General features: G+C 48.0%; 1 protein-coding gene across 1 annotated transcript; it reads right to left on the reverse strand.

The window, feature by feature from the left end:
* Nucleotides 1–1,429: 1,429 nt before the first annotated feature.
* NOTO (notochord homeobox) lies at nucleotides 1,430–10,925 on the reverse strand. Its single transcript, XM_032176882.2, has 3 exons — nucleotides 10,451–10,925; nucleotides 5,320–5,534; nucleotides 1,430–3,169 (listed from the first exon to the last, which is right to left on the reverse strand). Exons 1-3 carry the CDS (start codon nucleotides 10,830–10,832, stop codon nucleotides 3,011–3,013), a joined length of 756 nt encoding a protein of 251 aa, XP_032032773.1. The 5' UTR covers nucleotides 10,833–10,925; the 3' UTR covers nucleotides 1,430–3,010.
* Nucleotides 10,926–23,358: the final 12,433 nt, after the last annotated feature.

The raw sequence follows: 23,358 nt of genomic DNA on the forward strand, positions 1-23,358 counted from the left end.
CGCGATCTCGGCTCACTGCAACCTCTGCCTCCCAGGTTCAAGTGATTGATTCTCCTGCCTCAGCCTCCCGAGTAGCTGGGCGTACAGGCGTGAGCCACTAAGCCCAGCTAATTTTTGTATTTTTAGCGGGTTTCACTATGTTGGCCAGGCTGGTCTCGAACTCCTGACCTCAAGTGATCCGTCCGCCTCGATCTCCCAAAGTGTTGGAATTACAGGCATGAGCCACCTCACCCGGCCTCCGATGCATGTTTCTATGTATGTTGTCTCTATCCACACAGTGGCCTGTCTTCACGGAGTAAAGCGCTCTTTGGACCCAGCCCTAGAGTAGGACAGCAGAAGGCCAACTTACTACTATCCTCTCTAGCTCTCAGCCTGAAGGGAAGGACTAGCTTATACCCCGGAGCTCACTCACCCCACTTGAAGAGTCCAGGACAAGATTTCCTTTCTCGGTAATCGCTCTGGCAGCAGGACAGACAGTCCTGCCAAAGGTTAGGGTGGACTTGTGCCTCTCTCAGATTCTTCAATGGCTTAGGGACCTTGCAACCCGGGGGTAGCGGAGGAGTCCATAGTGGACCTCAGGTCTGAGAACCTCTGAAACTGGATACAGAAGTGAGTGTGCGTATGCACACACCGTCGTGAAAAGGGGGAGGGGCCTGTTCTCTCATTCAGGACCCCAAAAAGCTGCAAACCAGACCTATGGCATTTGTCCCCACAACTAGGCCTGACTATCAAGCCTTGTTTTGTTTCCTTGTCCCCTGATTTTGTGTGTTTTGTTTGAGACAGGGTCTCGCTTTGTCGCCCATACTGGCATGGGGCGATCTCGGCTCACTGCAGCCTTCAGCTCCCAGGCTCAAGAACAGACTGGGCAACGTAGTGAGACCTTGTCCCTCCAAAAAATAGAAAAATTTGCCGGGCGTGGTGGTGCGTGGGAGGATCACCTGAACCTGGGGAGGTCGAGACTGCAATGAACCGTGATCAAGCCACAATTATCTATCAAATAATTATAGATAGATAGATAGTTGGCAGGGACAGAGAAGGGTTCTTGAAACTGACCCTGCCTCTCCTCAAGCCTGCTGCCTGGTGTCAAGGAGCGAATAGTCCACGGACTTGGGGGAGACAGATAGTTGGCAGGGCCAGAGAAAAGGTTATTGAAACCGACCCTGGGTCTCCTCAAGCCTGCAGCCCCGTGTCAGGGAGCGAATAGTCCACGGACTTGGGGGCAAACCTACCCCAAGAGCAGCTGGGGGCCGTGCCCTCACTCACCACCAGGTGGCAGGACAGGCTTCCTTCCACCCCTCAGCTCAGTTCCCCAAGAGCCATTCTAGAACCTGAATGGTCTGTGCTACAGAAATCAGCTCTGAAAATCCTGGCAGCAGGATTCTTTCAGAGAAATCGAGCACATTCTTGAGAAGAAAAAGGAGCCATGAGTCAGAGTCATGAAAGGGGGAGATTATAACTGTCCTGTGAAAACACAGCAGAGTTTATGACAAAATGCCAGCCTTGGCATACACAAATTATTCTATAAAAAGATGGGGCTTTGCGAGGCCAACGCAGGAGAACCACTTGAAGCCTGGAGTTCAAGACCAGCCTGGGCAACAAAGGGACGTTCTCTCTACAAAAAATGTTAAAAATTAGCCAGGTGTAGTGTCACGTGCCTGTAGTCCCAGCTGCTCAGGAGGCTAAGGTGGGAGGATCACTTGAGCCCAGGAGGTTGAGGCTGCCGTGAGCTATGATTGCAGCACTGCACTCCAGTCTGGGTGACAGAGCGAGACCTTGTCTTTGCTGCTGGGCCTGAGCTTCTTCTGAGAATGGTAACAGTTCAGACAAAACAAGAAAACGTTGGGAAACTTTGTGAATGGGCTAAAGTCTACCTTCTCCTCTTTGCTCTCAACTCCTTCTGATGGGGAAGAGTCTTCTATGCCCAGATGCTTATTCAAAGAGGTTCCTTCTCCACAGCCAGGCCAGGAAAATATTAATTGCTGGTACAGGTATCACTCCCCCAGGTGAGGGGAGCTGTGATATTATGAAATATATATTTGGTCTTCATCTCGATTTCCTGGCATAGAACTCCTAAAATCCCTAGAATCTCTGAAGTGATGTCTTTTCATATGCTAATGAGTTGACTGATGACTGGTAGACCTTAAGACTCCATAAAAAACAAAAAGGGCAGGGTTGGGCCGGGCGGTGGCTCACCCATGTAATCCCAGCACTTTGGGAGGATCACAAGGTCAGCAGTTCAAGACCAGCCTGACCACGTGGTGAAACCCCATCTCTACTAAAAATATAAAAATTAGCCAGGCATGGTGGCGTGTGCCTATAGTCCCAGCTACCCTGGAGGCTGAGGCAGGAGAATCGCTTGAACCCGGGAGGCGTAAGTTGCGGTGAGCCAAGATTGCACCACTGCACTCTGTCTCAAAAAAAAAAAAAAAAAAAAAAAAAAAAGGAAGGGCTGCCATGTGGAATGAGCCCTCAATCTGTGGGGTCAGACACTACCTGCAGGTAGATCATATCAGAATTTACTGAATTGGAGGTTGGAATGTGGGGTACACCCCTATATGTTTGGTCACAGAAGTGTTCTGTGTTGATTGTTGTGGGGTGACAGCAGATGAAAAAAAGTTTTTTTTTCCAGTTGGTCTTCTCTATTCGGGGGCCTACAAGCCTTAACAGTAACCACACACTTTGCACTGTGCATGGCACATTATTGCTTTACAGACATCTTCTCACCCCTGGGTGATCTGAGTTATGAATGCACCCATTATACAGATAAAGAAAAAAGGCTCGGAAGTTCCATAGTTTGGCCAAGGACATTGCTGAAGGCCAGAGTCTGTGCCTCCAATCATTACATTATTCCAGTTTCCAGGAACCGGTATAGAAAAGGGGGTCCCTGCTTGACAGCTCAGATTCCTCTGGTTGGGGAGGCTTTTCGTTGAGGTGTGAGGCAAGGAGCTCCAGTGGGTACCCCCAGGAAGAACTAGCCCAGGCAGCCTGGCTAGGGGCTCTGTCCCAGTCCTCAGCTGTCCACTCCTGACTCGGCATCATCACTCTGGATACTGGCGTTGGAGCTGCTGGAAGGCTCATCCAGGGAGGCAGCCTCGGCAGATGTAACTGCTGCCCTCAGCTTTTGCTGTTTCTGATACTTGACCCTGCGGTTCTGGAACCAGACTCTCACCTATAATTGGAGACAGTGGGCAGAGATCAGAATGTGACCATCAGGTCCCACTGCTTCCCAATTCCTAGAGTGAACACCCCTCTCTGCCTGGCCAATATTTGCTCTCCCTTCTCAGGGAGGTAACTCCTCCAAAACACCCCTTTCTATAATTCCAGACACCATTCATTCATCCGAGTATTTACTGAGCTTCCAGTATGTGCTAAGCACCATCCTAGGTGATGCTGATACAGTGGTGAGCAACAGAGGCAAGCTGCCTGCCCTCGTGGAGCTCACGAGCTAGTGAAGAAACATTGGCAAGAAACATGTAAAGAAACAAAGAGCTATGTAAACACAAAAGGGGGTACAAACGGGTATGGGTAGAGGAGGCCTCCCCGAGGAACCAGCATTAAAGCTGAGGCTCAAAGAGAGAGAGGCCCACCTGATGGGGACAGAGAAGAGCAGGCCCGCAGGGCAGGGAACAACCTGTAGGAAGGCTCTGAAATGGAACCAAGCTTGGAGTGTTTGAGGACCAGGAAGGAGGAGAGCATGGATGAGAGTGAGAGGAGAAAGTCAAGGGAGGGAAATGGAAGAGGTCAGCGGGTGCCAGATCACCCAGGACCTGGAAGGCCATAGATAAGGAATGTCACCCATGAGGCTTTTATGTGGGCCCACATAATCCTATTTACATCTGAAGTGCATTGTGCACCTGGCTGCTGTGTGAAGCATGGATGGCAGCGGCAGCAGAAGCAGGAAGATAGGAGGGAGGCCACTGCAGCGGCCCCAGGAGATCTGGGGTGTACATTAGGGGTGATGGAGAGAAGTGAAGCCACTCCAGCTGTATTTTGGAGGTAGAGATGACAAGGCTCAATGATGGTTGGAAGCAGAGGAGAAGGAGGAATCTAGGATGATTGGGTTTTTGAGTAACCAGGTGGATGGTGGGGTCATGTATGGGAAAGGAACAGATTTGGGCAGGAAAAAAGTCAGGAATTGAGGTTTAGACTTGGGTTCTTGGGTTTGAGATACGTGCCCATGAGACATCTAACTGGAATCACCAAGAAGGTAGTTAGAGGTATAAGTCAGACAAGATGGTTGTGCTGAGGATACAAATTTGGGAGTCACTGGCTTATAGATGGTATTTTAAGCCATGGGAATAGATGAGACCAGCTGGGAAGAAATTTCGAGGTCCCCAAGGGAAGAGTAGCCTGCCAAGGAGACAGAGCTAGGAGGAAAACCGGACAGCATGGTGTCTGGAGGCTATGAGGAACATGTTTCAATAAGGGATGCGGTGGCTGACTGTCCAGTACTAAGAGCTGCTGAGTGGTGGACTGAGTTGAAAAAAGGAAAGTGTCATATTGTTGGCTGTGGCAACATGGAGGTTATTAGAGACCCTGCTGAGAAGTTTTGATGGAATGGTAGGGAAAAGTCATGTTGGAATGTGTGAAGCAGTGAGTGGGAGGCGAGGACACGGACAAAGTGAACATGGCAAGTTGTTGAGAAGTTTGCCTGTGAAAGGAGCAGAGAAATGATATAATAGCTGGAGAGGAATATAGGGGTCAAAGAAATATTGATTATATTGACTCTCTTCAATATCTACTTAATTTTTTTTTTTTTGAGACGGAGTCTCGCACTGTTGCCCAGGCTGGAGTGCAGTGGCGTGATCTCTGCTCACTGCAACCTCTGACTCCCAGGCTCAAGTGATTCTCCTGCCTCGACCTCCTAAGTAGCTGGGATTATAGCCACCCAGCTGATTTTTTGTATTTTTAGTAGAGACAGGGTTTCACTATGTTGGCTGGGCTGGTCTTGAACTCCTGACCTTGTGATCTGCCCACCTTGGCCTCCCAAAGTTCTGGGATTACAGGCATGCGCCACTGCACCTGGCCACATCTACTTAATTTTACTAGCAGGTCCTTATTTAGCATGGAAATCCTTTATTATCAATTTTTAGACTAATAATCTAAGTTAACATTCCAAGTTGTTCACATAATGTGACTTCAAACGGGGCTTTTTTTTTTTCATTATATAGAGCGTGCAAAAAGTCAGGGCCTGTCCCTTCAACAGCGTGGCACAGGGAAGAGGGCCCATGTCTTCCTCCCACCCTCCCTTTAGGGCCTTGCCAAGGTAGTGTTTGTCCCTAGGTGCAGCCCAGGCCCAATAGGAGTCCCTACTCCCACCTGGTTCTCTGTAAGTTTGAGCCGAGCTGCCAGCTGGGCTCTCTTCTTCCCCACCAGATTGTGCTGTTTTGCAAACACTTTCTCCAGCTCTTCCAGCTGCTCCAAGTTAAACATAGTTCGGACTCTCTTTTGCTGTCTCTCAGTGTCCTGTAGGTCCTCCATTGGGGCCCAGTCTGGGAAGGCCCAGAGTCCCGGGCAATGAGCCAGCTCCAACCCTAAAGAGCAACCAGCAGCAGGGGAGGTTAGCCAGCAGCAGGAGAGGTTAGCCAGAAGCCCCCTGCACTCCCATCTTGGCAAAATGAGAAGGCACACACAGCTCCGCTACCTTGCCTTCCACTTGGCCAGGTAACAGTGCAAGAAGACAGTGGAAAGAGACTGTGCAGAAATAACAGGAAACAAACAAATGGGAAAGAAGGGACAATGCAGTGAGACTGTCTGCCACCACTACTCTCTAGCCAAGTGGCTTCACTTCTGGCCCCTAAAAGAAGTTGCCAAACCTCCCCTCTCTTTGCCTTCCTCTCCTTTCCTTGACTGCTTCTGGCAACACCACGGAATGGGCAGCGAAGAGACCCCCAGGGGTTCACCCTTTTAATTCACTGAACAAATATAATACTTTTTGAATGTCTACTGTGTGTCATGCATGGTTTCAGGACAAAACAGAAAATCTCTGTCGTTATGGAGCTTATATCTTAGAAGTGAAGTCAGAAGAATTACAAGTCAGAAGAGAGGGTTGAGCTGAGGATACAAATTTGGGAGTCATCGCTGAGCACGGTGGCTCATGCCTGTAATTCCAGCACTTTGGGAGGCTGAAGGGGGCAGATTGCTTGAGATCAGGAGTTCGAGACCAGCTTGGCCAACATGGTGAAACTCCGTCTCTACTAAAAATACAAAAATTAGCCGGGCATGGTGGCACATGCCTGTAATCCCAGCTACTCAGGAGGCTGAGGCAGGAGAACTGCTTGAGTCCGGGAAGCAGAGGTTGCAGTGAGCCAAGATAGAGCCCACTCCACTCCAGCCTGGGTGCCAGTGCAAGACTCTGTCTCAATTAAAAAAAAAAATTGGGAGTCATCAGCTTAAATAGATGGTATGTTAAGCCATGGGAATAGATGAGACCAAGCTGTGGGCCAGTGGAGATGCATCAACCAGGAGCAGTTCCTAAGTCAAATCTTGATGGGGATGAGGGAGTGAGCCATTGGGCTCTCTGGGAGTATAGTATTCTAGACAGAAGAATGGCAAGCGTAATGCTAAGGCCACTCAGCCTCCACTAGTCTTGGGGAGTCCTCAGGGCTGGCAGACAGACTTCCCCAACAAAGGGAGTGTGTCTGGGGCCCCAGCTGCTTAGGACTCCAACCACTGGGCCCACTAGGCTTACTCTGTGCCTGCCAAGGTAGACCAAAAGATCAGGAAAAGCCCATCAGACATACAGCCTGGTGTACCTAGTCAGCCTTGTTTCAGAATCAGAAGTTGACCTTTGGAGAAGAAAGTAGGCTGTATTGTGTGTTCCTTAAGAGCTCTAGTTGAGGCCGGGCATGGTGGCTCATACCTGTAATCCCAGCACTTTGGGAGGCTGAGGCGGGCGGATAGCCTGAGGTCAGGAATTCAAGACCAGCCTGGCCAACTTGGTGAAACCCCGTCTCTACTAAAAATACAAAAATGAGCCAGATGTGGTGGTGGGCACCTGTAATCCCAGCTACTCAGGAGGCTGAGGCAGGAGAATCACTTGAACCTGGAAAGCGGAAGTTGCAGTGTGCCAAGATTGTGCCACTGTACTCCAGCCTGGGCGACAGAGTGAGACTCTGTCTTAAAAAAAAAAAAAAAAAAAAAAAACACAAAAAAAACAAAGCTCTAGTTGGAATCCTAGCTCTGCCACCAATTACCAGCCAGAGGACCTTGGGCAAGTCAGTGTACTTCTGTGAGCCTTGATTTCCTCATATGTAAAATGGTGATAATAATCCCTACTTCCAGAGATGTCAGGATTTTAACATGGTGCTGTCTAGGTGCAATGGCTCATGCCTATAATCCCAGCACTTTGAGAGGCTGAGATGGGCCCATCGCTTGAGCCCAGGAGTTCGAGACCACCCTGGGCAACATGGCAAAACCCTATCTCTACAAAAAATACAAAAATTAGTCAGGTGTGGTGGTGCACAACTGTAGACCCAGCTGCTTGGGAGGCTGAAGCAGGAGGATCACTTGAGCTCGGGAGGCAGAGGTTGTAGTGAGCCAAGCCGAGATCACTCCTTGCCAATAGAGTAAGACCCTGTCTCAACAACAACAACTACCACAACAACAAAAACAAAAACATGATGCTTACAGGGTGCTTAGCACTGTGCCAGGCACAGAGCAAGAAGAAAGTCAATGGTTATAAAAATTAAAACAGAAGTGATAATCCAATGGGGAAGAGAGGGATTATTTCCAGATCTGGGAAAAATTAAGCTGGATCCATACCCAATACCTTGCACTAAAAAAAATCCAAATGGAGGAAATATTTAAATGTAAAAAGGTAAACCCACAAAAATTTAGAAAAAATGGGGAAGTTATTGTATGACTTCACAGTGAGGAAGTTCTTTCCAAGTATCATATAAGATGTGAGGCCAGGCACAGTGGCTCATGCCTGTAATCCCAGCAGTTTGGGAGACTGAGGCAGGAGGATCACTTGAGCCCAGGAGTTCAAAATCAGCCTGGGTAACACTGTGAGATTCCATCTCTACAAAATAAATGTTTTAAATTAGTCGAGTGTGGTAGCGCATGCCTGTGGTCCCTGCTACTCAGGAAGCTAAGGAGGAGTGCTTAAGCCTGGAAGGTTGAGGCTGCAGTGAGCCATGATCACACCACTGCACTCCAGCATGAGTGACAGAGAACCTGTCTCAAAAAAGAAATGATTTGTAAAAACACATCAAACATATAAAAATTAAAATTTTTTCTATGTAACAAAAGAATACCACCATAATCAAAGTCAAAAGCCAATAAACAGAAAAAAAAATTGTAGTTCATTACAGTTAAAGGGGTAATTTCTTTTTTAATTTTTTGAGACAGTGTCTTGTTCTGTTGCCCAGGCTGGAGTTCAGTGGCTTGACCTCGGCTCACTGCAACCTCTGCCTCCCAGGCACAAGCAGTCCTCCCACTTCAGCCCCCGCCAAGGTGCGCACCACCATGCCCAGCTAGTTTTTGTGTTTTTAATAGAGATGGGGTTTTGCCATGTTGCCCAGGCTGGTCTCAACTCCTGAGCTGAAGTGATCCACCTGCCTTGGCCTCCCAAAGTGCTGGGGTTACAGGGGTGAGCCACTGCACCCGGCCAGGGCTAATTTCCTCAATAGAAAAGAGCATCTACAAATAGATTGCTTTAAATAACCAACTATACATATGGGCAAAATGCAAGAACAGTAGTTCACAGAAAAAGAAATACATCATGAGGTCAGGAGATCAAGACCATCCTGGCTAACATGGTGAAACCCTGTCTCTACTAAAAATACAAAAAATTAGCCAGATGTGGTGGCATGTGCCTGTAGTCCCAGCTACTCCGGAGGCTGAGGCAGGAGAATGGCGTGAACCCGGAAGGCGGAGCTTGCAGTGAGCTGAGATTGTGCCATGGCACTCCAGCCTAAGCCACAGAGCGAGACTCTGCCTAAAAAAAAAATAAATAAATAAAATAAAAAAAATTAGCCGGGCATGGTGCTGGGGCTTGTAATTCCAGCCACTCCAGAGGCTAAGGCAGGAGAATCACTTGAGCCCGGAGGAAGGTTGTAGTGAGCAGAGATAGCGCCACTGCACTGCAGCCTGGGAGACAGAGCGAGACTCCATCTCAAAACAAAACAAAACAAAACAAACTAACTTGAAAATGAGACAACTGTAACATGAGGTAGTAAACTGTAATTCAGACCTCAGGTGTGTGAAGAGCTCAGAGAAAGATGGATTGGAGTGATGGGCACAGCTCCCAGATCCAGTGGTATTGAATTTAGATGGGGCTGCGAGTCCAAAGGTGAGGAAATGCAGGATTGGGGTGGGTGCCACGGAGTAGGAACCCGGCAAGATTGTGTTACAACTATCTTTGTATGGGTTGATAAGGCTTGGACTAACTTTGCTCCTGTTTTCTTCGTGGGGACTTGGGGAAGCATGAACCTGGCAACCAAAAATGGCAAAAGCACGTGTAGGTGGATGTTTAATGCTAGAGGACAAAGTTCCCTCTATACTTACTTTTTTTTGTTGGTTTGTTTGTTTGAGACGGAGTCTCACTCTGTTGCCTAGGCTGGAGTGCAGTGGCGCAATCTTGGCTCAATGCAACCTCCACCTCCCGAGTTCAAGTGATTCTCCTGCTTTAGCCTCCTGAGTAGCTAGGATTACAAGCGCGCGCCACCAGGCCCTCCTAATTTTTTGTATTTTTAGTAGAGATGGGGTTTCACCATGTTGGCCAGGCTGGTCTTGAACTCCTCACTTCAGGTGATCCACCCGCCTTGGTCTCCCAAAGTGCTGAAATTACAGGCGTGAGCCACCGCGCCCAACGTTACAGTTACTTTCTCATGAGATTTAAGTGCCTGGCCCTTAAGCACTACTTAAGAGCATTGCATGCACGCAGGCTTAGAGCGAAGTGTGGAGCCCAAAGTCACAGACGTGAGCAGTGGAGGCGGTAGTGGGGTGTGAGCCTTGACCAGCTCCTAACAGCTCCTCGCTCAACAACACCTCCCGGAGCGTCCACTTCCCGCCTCTCCCCCCGCAAAAAAACAGGGCTATCGGTTCGGGTCGAGAGCCGCTTTGGGAAGCGTCTCTGTCACCAAGCGCTACCCCCGGGGTGTGCGAGGGAGTCAAGGGACGCGGAGACCGGGAGCAGGGCTGGGTCCCCTTGCAGCCCCAGCGCTGGCCTCCTGCCCACCGCATTCAGGCGCTGCGCCGCCCTCACACCCACCCTCTCCCACCTCAGCAGCGTGCGGGGGAAGCCTCGCGCCGGGGTCTTTTTCAGCAAGACTGTCGCGGTCCTCGGCTTCAACCGCAAGGTAAACAGTGACAGAGCCCCTTCCCACTCCAGCCGTGTGTGATTCTCACACTCAGTGCCCTCTCCTGCACTGGGGCGCCGGCGGTGGCGGCCTAGGCTCTCCAGCCTCCCCCAGTCCCCCGCGTGCGGGCGCCGGGAGCGCAGTACCTGTGACGCCGAAGCCCAGCAGGCCGCAGACGGGAGCCACGCGCGGCCCTGGCACAGGGTAAAGACCCACGCTCAGGTAGGCGGGCAGCCACGATGTCGGGCACGCCCAGGGCAGACCCCCGGTGGCGCACAGGGAAGCAGCGGTCCAGAAGGCCGGGTGGACGCAGGCGGAGCCCGACGGCTGGGAGGCCGCCGGCGCGCAGGGGTCGGTCCTCGCCAGGATGGCCTCGACCGAGAAGGGGGACTCGAAGCGTCCGGGAGCGCGGGGCGTGTTCGGGCCGGTAGGGGACCTGGGCGCCGGAGAGCGGCCAGAGCGCGGAGGCCGGACCCGAGAGCCCGAGGGAGCGGGCGGCGGGCTGCCTCGCGGCCTGGGGCTAGGCATGACGCGGCTGTTGCCCGGACGGACGCAAGGAAGGGAGCTCGGGAGGAGTGAGAAGATTCTGCAAAAGGCAGCGAGCAAGACTAGTTGTCTGGGAACCTCCTGGCGCTCGGCGAAGGCTCTTAAATTTGGCGGGGCGGGGCATGGGGCGGCCTCTCCCCACTGCGGTCCGGGCGGGGCCCCCAAAGCCTGTGAACGCCCGCCCTGGGCGAGGCAAGGTGGGCACAGCAACAAAGAGTGTGTTCCCTCCCTTCCTCCGCTTTTAAAAATGTCCACCCTGGGGCGGTCATGGGGAGGACTCTGAGCTCGCTGGTGATCCTGGGCGAAACACCCAGCCACAGGGCTCCGTCTTTGTCCTTTGGTCACTGGAGAAGGGATGCCCGTTTCCCCCGGGGCCTTGCAGAGGCGGAGCTGTGATCTGGAGAGCGGTAGGGCAGTGCCTGCGGTCTTGGCCTCAGCTGACCCGCGTCATCCTCGACGCAGAAGCCTCGGCCAGATTCACCTAGGACCGTGCGGACTTTTTGTTTGTTTGTTTTTAAATGTAAATATTTTATTTATAAGCACAGTGATAAGTAAATTTCCCATCTGGCCTCAGCCCTTTAGTTTCCCTGCCTTGAGATGCCCTGTGATTACCAATTTCGTTCTTTCTTTAATATTTTTTTTTGGCCAGGTGCAGTGGCTCATGCCTGGCATCCCAGTACTTGTGTGGGAGGCCAAGGCGGGAGGTCGCTTGAGCTCAGGATTTGATTTGATTTGATGTGATTTGATTTAGGGGTAAAAGATATGGCCACTATGTCTCTAACCTTGGCCTTTTAGTATGTAATTCTCTGTGTTTCCATACATAATTATCAGTTTCCTGTTGTGTCATTTATTCCTTCTTCAGACTGTAAATTCCTGAGCATAAGCATTAATATCTCCAATTTACATATTAGTAAATACAGCAAGAGAGGTTAACAGAACTGCCTTGTTTCAAATCCCCTAGGTATGTGGTTTTAATTTGTATTTATTTCCCTGAAGACCATTCATTGTGAGCATCTTTTTACATGCTTATCAGCCACTTGGATATCCTCTTTTGTGTGAAGTGCCTGTTCAACTGGTTTGCTTATTTTTGTATTGGATTACTATCTTTTTCTTATTGTAAGAGTTTTATGTATAGATAATTTTATAGAAGCAGATAACCTCTGTCACTCTGTGGCCTGCCTTTTCATTCTTTTAGTAGTCCTTTTTTTTTTTTTTTTTTTTTTTTTTGAGATGGAGTTGCCCAGGCTAGAGTGCAGTGGCACAATCTTGGCTCACTGCAACCTTTGCCTCCCAGGCTCCAGGGATTTTCCTGCTTCAATAGCTGGGATTACAGGCATGCGCCACCATGCCCAGCTAATTTTTGTTAAGTATACCAAAAATAAAGCCAAACGAATAACAGACTGTATTTTTATTTATTTATTAATTTATTTAGAGATGGAGTTTCACTCTTGTTGCCCAGGCTAGAGTGCAATGGCACTCGGCTCACTGCAACCTCTGCCTCCTGGGTTCAAGCAATTCTCCTGCCCCAACCTCCTGAGTAGCTGGGATTACAGGCGCCTGCCACCACACCCAGCTAATTTTTTGTATTTTTAGTAGAGATGGGGTTTCATCATGTTGTCCAGGCTGGTCTTGAACTCCTGACCTCAGGTGATCCGCCCACCTCCGCCTCCCAAAGTGCTGGGATTACAGGCGTAAGCCACTGCACCCAGCCCTATAACAGACTTTAAAAAGACCACTGAGATGGGTTAGTACATGAACTAGGCACTTTATAAAAGGAAATATCTGAATAGCTTAAAACCATATGTGGCTGGGCACGGTGGCCCATGCCTGTAATCCCAACACTTTGGGAGGCCGAGGCAGGCAGATCACTTGAGGTCAGGAGTTTGAGACCAGCCTGGCCAACATGGTGAAACCCCATCTCTACTAAAAATACAAAAACTAACTGGGCATTGTGGTGGGTGCCTGTAGTCTCAGCTACTCGGAGGCTGAGGCAGGAGAATTGCTTGAACCCGGGAGGCAGAGGTTGCAGTGAGCTAAGACTGCACCACTGCACTCCAGCCTGGGTGAAAGAGCAAGACTCTGTCTCAAAAAAAAAAAAAAGTATGAAACATACTGAACTCTATGGGTCATCAGGGAAATGCAAATTCAAATCACATCGTGATCCACTATACACACACCAGAAGATGGAAAATACCAAGGGTTGGCTGGGCACGGTGGCTCACACCTGTAAATCCCAGCACTTTAGGAGGCCAAGGCAGGTGTGAGGCTGAGGTGGGTGGATCACTTGAGGTCAGGAGTTCGAGACCAGCCTGACCAACATTGTGAAACCCCATCTCTCCTAAAAATACAAAATTAGCCAGGTGTGGTGGCACACACCTGTAATCCCAGCTACTTGGGAGGCTGAATCAGGAGAATTGCTTGAACCTGGGAGGCAGAGATTGTAGTGAGCCATTGCACTCCAGCCTGGGCAACAAGAGCAAAACTCTGTCTCAAAAAAAAAAAGAAAAGAAAAAGAAAATACCAAGGGTTGATGATAATATGAAGCATCTGGAACTCTTATCCACTGACTGTGGGCATATAAATTGGTACAAACGCTTTCGAAAAATGGATGAGCAGTATTTACTTAAGCTTAACCCTCTGACCCAGCAGTTCCTATCCTAGGTACAGTGTATACCCAACACAAATATGCATATGTGTTTAACAAGAGACATGTTTCAGAATGTTCACAGCAGTATTATTTGCAGTAGCCCCAAATCAGAAACTACTAGAATGTCTACCAACAGTAGAATAAAGTTGCGCCACTGCACTCCAGCGTGGGTGACAGAGTGAGACTCTGTCTCAAAAAAATTAAAAAATTAAAATCAAGGCCGGGCGCGGTGGCTCACGCTTGTAATCCCAGCACTTTGGGAGGCCGAAGCGGGCGGATCACGAGGTCAGGAGATCGAGACCAGGGTGAAACCCCGTCTCTACTAAAAATACAAAAAATTAGCCGGGCGTGGTGGCGGGCACCTGTAGTCCCAGCTACTCGGAGAGGCTGAGGCAGGAGAATGGCGTGAACCCGGGAGGCGGAGCTTGCAGTGAGCCGAGATTGCGCCACTGCACTCCAGCCTGGGCAACAGAGCGAGACTCCGTCTCAAAAAAAAAAAAAAAATCAAGGCAAACTTATCTATGCTGCTAGAAGTCAGGAGAATGGTTGGGGGTGGTTAATGAGCGGCAAAGGGCATGACGGGAACTTCTGGGGTGGTAGCAGTGTTCTATTTATTTTCTTTTTTTTTGAGATAGAATTTCACTGTTGTTGCCCGGACTGGAGTACAGTGGTGTGATCTCGGCTCATTGCAACCTCTGCCTCCCAGGTTCAAATGATTCTCCTGCCTCAGCCTCCCAAGTAGCTGGGATTACAGGCATGTGCCACCATGCCCAGCTAATTTTGTATTTTTAGTAGAGACAGGGTTTCGCCATGTTGGTCAGGCTGGCTGGTCTCGAACTCCTGACCTTGGGTGATCCACCCACCTCAGCCTCCCAAAGTGCTGGAATTACAGATGTGAGCCACCGTGCCCGGCCAGTGTTCTATTTCTTAATCTGGAAGCTGGTTACACAGATCTTTATACTTTGTGAAAATTCAGTGACCACTTGTTCCTGGTCTGGACCATTAGCATTCCTTCCTTTATTTAGTCGTAGTTTTGCTATTGATTTTAATCACAGGATATGGAAATACCATGTTGTTCCCATTATCCCCTTGATAGTCAGGATCAGTCACCCAGGGAGTCTGATAATACTCTTCAGTGCCTATTGATTCACTGGTGAGAGAAGCCCAAGTAGCCAGCGACAGTCTTAACTGCCAGTTCAGTGAAACCACTGCTGTGTCTCCTGTGGAAATAGTTCACTCTCGGGAACTCTAGTATCTCTAGATCAGCAGAGCACAAAGTTACTGAGATAGGAAGCAAAAATTTTGCTAGAGAAACACAATGTGTTATATTGAGGAGATCTGTTCTCATTTCTACCCTCTGACTCACAAATCCTGGTTTGGGATTTCTCCCAGCACCATATGTTGGTTGCCGGTTTAGAGCACATCTTGCATCCGAAGGACATTACCCATGCCCTGCAACATGTTACCATCCAGCTAGTGCCATAATTAAGTCTTCAAAAGGTCATCCTACTGTTCTTTCAAGCCAGCTGCTTCAGGGTAATGGTAAGACCAGTGAATTCCAGGAGCCTGAGCCCATTGCTGTTCTTCACTTGCTGTGAAATAATTCTTTTGTCAGAAGCAATGTTATATGGAATGCCAAAGCATTCTATAAGTTCACAGATGTTGATTTTGGCAGAAGCACTGTGGGCAGAGAAAGCAAATCTATGTCACAGTAAATGGATATTCCAGTAAGAACAAAGTAATGCCCCTATGTGATTACCCTGGCACTAAGTAGCTGGTTGGTTTTCATATTGGGGGCTCAGTGTTGGTCTCTGCTGTTGGCAGGTTGGGCACTCAGCAATAGCTGTAGTCAGATTGGTTTTAGGGAATGGAAATCCATGTTACTAAGCCCCTGTCCAACTCCATCCCTCCTGCCATGTTCACATTTTTCATGAGCCATTATGGTAACCACACCTACTTTGTCACATCATCCCCATTGAATTTTGGGAGCCCAGCTCGATAGCATAAGTTCCCTCCATCATTTCTGGCCTACAGAGAATAGCCACCATAGAGTTCTTCAGGGATATCAGGGCTTTCCTCTTGAATGCATTTCTCATAGGCTTGATGAAGGAAGCGTCTTCTAGAACTAACCTGGGCACATATTACAGGGGCAGGTAAATAGGTCTTCCATGGCAAGTCTACCCTAGCATTCCAGCCTTCCTTAGCCATTTGATACCTCTTCTACAGTGTGCCAACTTCATCTAGAAGTTGATATCAACCAACTGAACAAACTGTTAGACTCACTCAAGCTAGCACATTGAATCAGGAATCTCTGCTTAGTTGGCCCTTATAGATGGATTCAGCCTAATATGACTTTATATTTCTTCTATCCTCATCTCACACCTTTGGGATCCATGTCCACATATTTCCCCAGGTTTCTGGATATGTAAATTGGCAACATCATGAAATTGTTTTGGTGTGTATCATACCATCGTCTCATGGGAAAGGCTTTGTACTTCATTCTCTGCAGCCTGTTTGAACTTGAGTCTACCAGCAATGAGAGGCAGTGGAGGTAAATCCAGAGGGCCACCACTTCAGGGAAGGCCATTACAAGACCTTCAGGCAAGGGGAGATTCACTTCTTTTTTTTTGAGGCAGGGTCTCACTCTGTCACCCAGGCTGGAGTGAAGTGACATGATCATATCTCATTGTAACCTTGAACGCCTGGGCTAAATGGATCCTCCTGCCTCATGCCCAGCTAATTTTTCTTTTTCTTTCCTTTTTTTTTTTTTTTTTTGGTTTTGTTATTTTTAGTTCTTTTTGAAACCAAAGAAGCCATCAGCTAATTTTTTAAATTTTTTGTAGAGATAGAGTTGCACAGGCAGGTCTTGAGCTCGTGGGCTTAAGCAATCCTCCTGCCTCAGCCTCCCAAAATACTGGGATTACAGGCACGAGCCACTGTGCCTAGCTGAGATTCACTTCTTCAGATCAGAGTGGAAAGTTACTTCTACTGTGAAAAGAGGTTCAGCAGAATTTAGGGGCTCAGATTTGTTGGAACCTGGCCATATATATCTTCATCACAATTTTCACAGTCTCTCTTCTTCCCAATCAATGACACAATTTTTAGCAGAAGAGACCTGAGAGGTTGGGAACATAATTTACATCATAGGACAGCCACAAAACTTTCAGGTCCTTTCCATGGACCTTGAGATGGGAATTCAAAATCCCGACTCCTCATATTCTTTTCCTAAATTCTTCAGGGCACTTAGAAACAACTCACCAATGTCATCATAATTGTTATATTCAAGCAAATATTTGGTCAATCAAAGATTTGACTTCTGCCGGGCGCGGTGGCTGACGCCTGTAATCCCAGCAATTTGGGAGGCTGAGGCGGGCGGATCACCAGGTCAGGAGATTGAGACCATCTTGACTAAGACGGTGAAACCCCGTCTCCCTCAAAATACAAAACAAAATTAGCCAGGCATGGTGGTGGGCGCCTGTAGTCCCAGCTACACGGGAGGCTGAGGCAGGAGAATCGCGTGAACCTGGGAGGTGGAGCTTGCAGTGAGCCGAGACCATGCCACTGCACTCCAGCCTGGGTGACAGAGCAAGACTCTGTCTCAAAAATTAAATAAATAAATAAATAAATAAATAAATAAATAGATTTGACTTCTATAGACACCTGATTACGGTGTCTGCAAGTGATCATTTAAATAACTTTTTTGGCTGGGTGCAGTGGCTCACACCTGTAAAAATCCCAGCACTTTGGGAGGCCGAGGTGGGCAGATCACCTGAGGTCAGTTCGAGACCAGCCTGGCCAACATGGTGAAACCTCATCTCTACTAAAAATACAAAAATTAGCCGGTCGTGGGGCTGGGTGCCAGTATTCTCAGCTACTTGAGAGGCTGAGGGAGGAGAATCGCTTGAACCCAGGAGGCAAAGGTTGCACTGAGCCAAGATCTTGCCATTGCACTACAGCCTAGGCAACAAGAGTGTCAGACTCTGTCTCAAAAATAAATAAATAAAAATTAAAATTAAAAATAAATAAATAAATAACTTTTTTTCCTATGGCATACCACGAAGAACCAGTGATCTCTTTGCCCTTGACAACCTCTGGTAAGGGTTATTTATGCCTTTAAATCTATTTAGGTCACAGAATCAATTCTAGATGACCCAGACTGAACCCATCACCCACTAAGGTTCTGTTATTCTTGGAACAATGTCCAGTAGCAGATTCTCTATTAGTCATGATCCAATCAGAGAAGCAGGACCCCTAGGAGTGACAAAGAATAAAGGATTTTTTTTTTTTGAGATGAGGATCTTGCTCTGTTGCCCAGGCACATCTTGAACCCCTGGACTCAATGATTCTCTTGCCTCAGCCTCCTGAGTAGCTGAGATTACAGGTGCACACCACTGTGCCTAACAGAATAAAGGATTTATTTTTATTTTTTTCATCATACTCAACCCCAAAGAATAAAGGATTTTATTATGGGAATTTGACCTTACACAACTGTGGGAACTGGTAATAAGTCTCTGTGAGGATGTTACTTCTTTGTCTGGGTCTGGGACTAAAGTTCACAGGCAGACATTGCGGAGGGAAAGATGGATGTGAAGTGGGAAAATTAGGACAAACTGGAACCCAGGAAGAAGGGCAAAAATGAGCTAAAACCTGCCTCAGTCTCACACCACCTCCAAGCCTCTCATTTTGTTAATGCAGGTGACATGCAAGGAAGTCTGGCCTCAGGCAATCCTCTTGCCTCAGCCTCAAAGGGCTGGGATTATAGGCTTGAGCCACCTAGCCCGGCTGCCCCCTCTATCTTGCCCCCTTGCCTCCTTCCCGCTGTGTTTTTTTTTTTTTTGAGACGGAGTCTCGCTCTGTCGCCCAGGCTGGAGTGCAGTGGCGCAATCTCGGCTCACTGCAAGCTCCGCCTCCCGGGTTCACGCCATTCTCCTGCCTCAGCCTCTCCGAGTAGCTGGGACTACAGGCGCCCGCCACCACGCCCGGCTAATTTTTTTGTATTTCTAGTAGAGACGGGGTTTCACCGTGGTCTCGATCTCCTGACCTCGTGATCTGCCCGCCTCGGCCTCCCAAAGTGCTGAGATTACAAGCATGAGCCACCGCGCCCGGCCCCCGCTGTGTTTTTTAAAAGACAAAATACAACTTGAGAAAATGTCACAAAAGAAGAGCCGGTTGATAGACAAATTTCCCTAACATAAAAAAATTCTTAACAGCCGGGCACAGTGGCTCATGCCTGTAGTACCAGCACTTTGGGAGGCTGAGGTGGGCAGATCACCTGAGGTCAGGAGTTCAAGACCAGCCAGACCAACATGGCGAAACCCCATCTCTACTAAAAATATAAAAATTAGGCAGGCATTGTGGTGGGCGCCTGTAATCCCAGTTACTCGGGAGGCTGGTACAGGAGAATTGCTTGAACTCAGGAGGCGGAGGTTGCAGTGAGCCGAGATTGCGCCACTGCACTCCAGCCTGGGGAACAAGAGTGAGACTCTATCTCAAAAAAAAAAGTTCTTACAAATCAATAAGGAAAAGGCAGATAGCCCCAAAGAAAAATGAGCAACATAAGTCACAGAAGACATACAAATAGATTATAAGCACATTAAAAGGTGCTCAAAGTGTTTAAAAGATTATAAGCACATTAAGATGCTTAAATTTATATAAATATAATAAATGATATTTTTGACTATTTGAGTCCCAAGATTAAAAAGATTAACAATATCCAGTGTTGGTGAAAATGCAGGGAAATAGGCCCTCTCATATATTATAGGCAAGCATGTAAATTAGTTCAATTTTTTTGGAGAATTTTTAAAAATTTAAAACCTTTTTCTTTTCTATTCTTTCTTTTTTTTTTTTTTTTTTGTGTTGGAGACAGGGTCTTGCCCTGACACCCAGGCTGGAGTGCAGTGGGGTGATCTCAGCTCACTGCAACCTCCACCCCCCGGGCTCAAGCCATCCTCCTACCTCTGCCTCCTGAGTAGCTGGGACCACAGGCACATGCCACCATGCCCAGTTATTTTTTTGTAGTTTTGGTAGAGATGGGGTCTTGCCATGTTGCCCAGGCTGTTCTCAAACTCCTGAGCTCAAGTGATTCGCCTGCCTTGGCCTCCCAAAGTGCTGGGATTTTTTTTTTGTTGTTTGTTTTTTAAATAGAGATGGGGCCTCACTATGTTACCCAGGGTAGTCTTGAACTCCTGGGCTCAAGCGATTCGCCTGCCTCAGCCTCCCAAAGTGCTGGGATCACAGGAGTGAGCCACTGAGCTCAGCCTGGAGAATAATTTGCAATAGCTACTAAAATGTCAAAAGATTCCTTTTCAAAGATCCCTGTATAAGGATGTGCATTGTAGCACCTCTTATAGTAGCAAAAGCCTGGAGGCAACTTAAGCATTCCCTAGATTTCCAGTGCCTAGAAGCAATCCAGGAATTTCTGATGAAATTAATTTTGGCGCTCAACCTTGAACAATCAGTTTTCTTTTTCTCACTTAATTGTGGAAATTCCTCCAAGCTACCCAGTTTAGACCTAACTCATTCTTTTTAGTGTCTGCATAATGTTCCACAGTATGGGTGTGCCACAATTTATTCAACCTTTCTTCTGTTGAAAGGCATTCAGGTTGTTTTCCGCTTCTGCCCTACAAACAGAACTGGTAAGAAACATTATTTTAAATATATATTGTGTACTGGCTCTTTTATTTCTATACAAAAAGATCCCTGAATAGTATTAATGGACAGAAACCTGTAAGAGTTTATATTTTTAAATTGTAATTGATATTACCATATTGATTTCTAAGACACTGTAAAAATTCACATGGCCCTTGTGACCTGCTGTATCCTCAGGGCCTAGTCCATGCCAGGGACTCAGTTGGCCAAACTAAAATAAAAATATTTAAAAAGAACAAATAAATTTGTCCAGGAGCTCTCGAGCTGTCCTCCAACCAAATTCCTCCCCACTTCCCAGCCCTCTTTCCCCATTAAAGGATTCTCCTTCTTTTTTTTTGTCTAAACCCATTGATATGCAAGTGAGCTGGGTAGCAAGGAGGAGAAGGAGGGAAAAATGGTAATAATAATAATGGGTAATATTTACAGATCACTTAAGCTTTGCACTTGGGTTATCTCACTTAAGTAGAGAATGAGTTTCCTTCTCTGGATTGAGGGAAGAAGAACGTTTTGAGCGCTGGTTGAGATCTCAGAGCCACTGGGGAAGATGTGTTAGGAAGCCCCTTTGCTGCCCTTTCCCAACACCCTGTGAATCCTTGTCCCTTTTCTCCTTTTTCACTCTCCTTTTGCAGGGTCTTTCTTCATCTCTCTTTCTTTCTCTCTCTCTCTTTTCCCTCCCCTCTCTTTGTCCCTCCCTCTATCCCTTCCTTTCTCTTTCTCTCTCTTTTCTTCTTTCTTGTCTTTCCAAAGGGAAGCTTTTTCATGCAGAAGAAAGGTGCTAAATGGTGATGATGCAGTTTGTTGGACCTGGATGGAGGGCTGCCATGCAATGTGCCCTAAGTCAAGCCCAGCCTGCAGGGTCAGAGGACCCCAGAGCTGCCTTGCGGAAGCCCCATACCACCTCCCCCTACCCCCTGCCTGGGCTGTCTCAGCTCCAGCCCACACCTGCTCTCCCCTCCCCTGCCCCTCCTGCTTCCCCTGCACCTGACAGGCCAAGAGCAAACAAGGTTGGTTGTTTGTTCCTCCCTTCCCGGAATGCACAGCTAACACATTGCACTTTGCAGTTACCTAGTGTTTCCTAACTTTTTCTTATGTATGCTGCTTTTAAGACTTTCTCTGAAATCCTCTGCCCTTCAATTAGACTGAAGTCGACAAACATTTACTGGTTTGAGGCCTATTCTGTGTTGGGTTTTATGAGGGGTACAAAGTGCAATGAAATATACAATTCCTGCCCAATGGGGGCTCAGAGTCTTATGGTGAGGGTGGAGGGAGGGGACAGAGAGACTCATCCACGACTAGCTAATGCAACTGCCAAAGCAAAGGGATGGATTCTATGGGAGTACAAAGGATGGAGAGATTAGTAATAATTTCATAGGCCAGGTGCAGTGATTTATGCCTGTAATCCCCGCACTTTGGGAGGCCGAGGCAGGCAGATCACCTGAGGTCTGGAGTTCAAGACCAGCCTGGCCAACATAGTGAAACCCTGTCTCTACTAAAAATACAAAATTAGCCAGGCATGGTGGTGCATGCCTGTAACTCCAGCTACTTCAGAGGCTGAGGCAGGAGAATTGCTTGAACCCAGGAGGCGGAGGTTGCAGTGAGCCGAGATCGTGCCATTGCACTCCAGCCTGGGCGACAGGTGAGACTCTGTCTCAAAAATAAATAAATAAATAAATAGATCAAGTAATAACTTCATAGGTCCAGGAGGGCTCTGTGGAGGACACTTTCCTCTGCAGAGGCATCTGAAGAGAGGGAGGCCTATCAAGGGATGAGAGTGGGTGAGATCACACAGAGAGAAAATGCTGTAGTAAAAGAGAAAGGGGCTTGTATGGATCTCTTGGGGACTGCTATGTTTAGGGACAGCAAGGACAGAGGAAGAAGGATTAGTCAGAGAGGAAGGTTGACAGCCAGGGCAACTAACCCTTGTGCAGTGAGATGAGTATGTTTTCTGTTCACTTGGAGCACTTTATATAGCTGGTTGGGACCTTAGCAGCAAACTAGTCAAAGCCCTTTCTTTCTTTCCTTCCTTCCTTCCTTTCTTTTTTTTCCTTCCTTCCTTCCTTCCTTCCTTCCTTCCTTCCTTCCTTCCTTCTTCCTTCCTTCCTTCCTTCCTTCCTTCCTTCCTTCCTTCCTTCCTTCCTTCCTTCTCTCCTGCTCTCCTTCTCTGTTTCTCTCTTTCTCTCTCAGTCTCTCTCTGTTGCCAGGCTGGAGTATAGTGGTGCAATCTGGGCTCACTGCAACCTCTGCCTCCCAGGTTCAAGCGATACTCCTGCCTCAGCCTCCTGAGTAGCTGGGACTACAGGTGTGTGCCACCACACCTGGCTCTTTTTTTGCATTTTTAGTAGAGACGGGGTTTCACCATGTTGGCCAGAATGGTCTTGAACTCCAGACCTCATGATCCGCCCACCTGGGCCTCCCAAAGTGCTGGGATTACAGGCGTGAGCCACCGTGCCCGGCCATTTTTTTTTTTTTTTTTGAGATGGAGTCTCACTCCATCACCCAGGCTGAAGTGCAGTGGTGCGATCTTGGCTCACTGCAACCTCTGCCTCCCAGGTTCAAACAACTCTCCTGCCTTGGCCTCCCAAGTAGCTGGGACTACAGGCACCAGCCACCAGGCCTGGCTAATTTTTGTATTTTTAGTAGAGACGGGATTTCACCATGTTGGCCAAGCTGGCCTTGAACTACTGACCTCAGGTAATCCGCTCACCTCAGCCTCCCAAAGTGCTGAGATTACAGGTGTGAGCAACCGCGCCTAGCCCTGGCTCATTTTTTATGTTTTTTGTTTTTTTGCAGAGATGGGCTTTTGCTATGTTGCTCAGGCTGGTCACGAATTCCTGGCCTCAAGCAATCTTCTTACCTAGCCTCCCAAAGTATTGGGATTTTTGGTATGAGCCACCGTGTGCCTGCCCTGACAGCTCTTTCTTGTACTGAAAAGTGAAGACATTGAAGACCCACTAAGTGTGGAGTGATTTGCCCAAGAGAAAACTCAGTTTAGGACTGTGAACTTCCAGCTCACTCTGCACACCCCTGTGATAACCCAAGACCCACTTCAGTGCCTTATTCATCTTTTTATCTGCTAGTCATACCTTCCATATGCTTAGCACATATTGGTTGAGTTGAATTCTCTCTCTCCCCTATCATTCTAGTTTCTGAAAAAAGGGACAAGAAAGAGGGATGGTCCTCCAGTGAACCCCTATTATACCACAAGCACATTGC

The sequence above is a fragment of the Hylobates moloch genome, unplaced genomic scaffold (genome assembly GCF_009828535.3).
Source record: "Hylobates moloch isolate HMO894 unplaced genomic scaffold, HMol_V3 SCAFFOLD_15, whole genome shotgun sequence".
Classification (NCBI taxonomy): domain Eukaryota; kingdom Metazoa; phylum Chordata; class Mammalia; order Primates; family Hylobatidae; genus Hylobates; species Hylobates moloch.

Coding starts and splice junctions, on each gene's coding strand:
- NOTO (XM_032176882.2), bottom strand. CDS start 10,832: ATGCCTAGCCCCAGGCCGCGAGGCAGCCCGCCGCCCGCTCCCTCGGGC. Junction 5,535..10,450: donor GCTGGGCTTCGGCGTCACAG/GTACTGCGCTCC, acceptor GTTGCTCTTTAG/GGTTGGAGCTGGCTCATTGC. Junction 3,170..5,319: donor TCAAACTTACAGAGAACCAG/GTGGGAGTAGGG, acceptor CTCCAATTATAG/GTGAGAGTCTGGTTCCAGAA.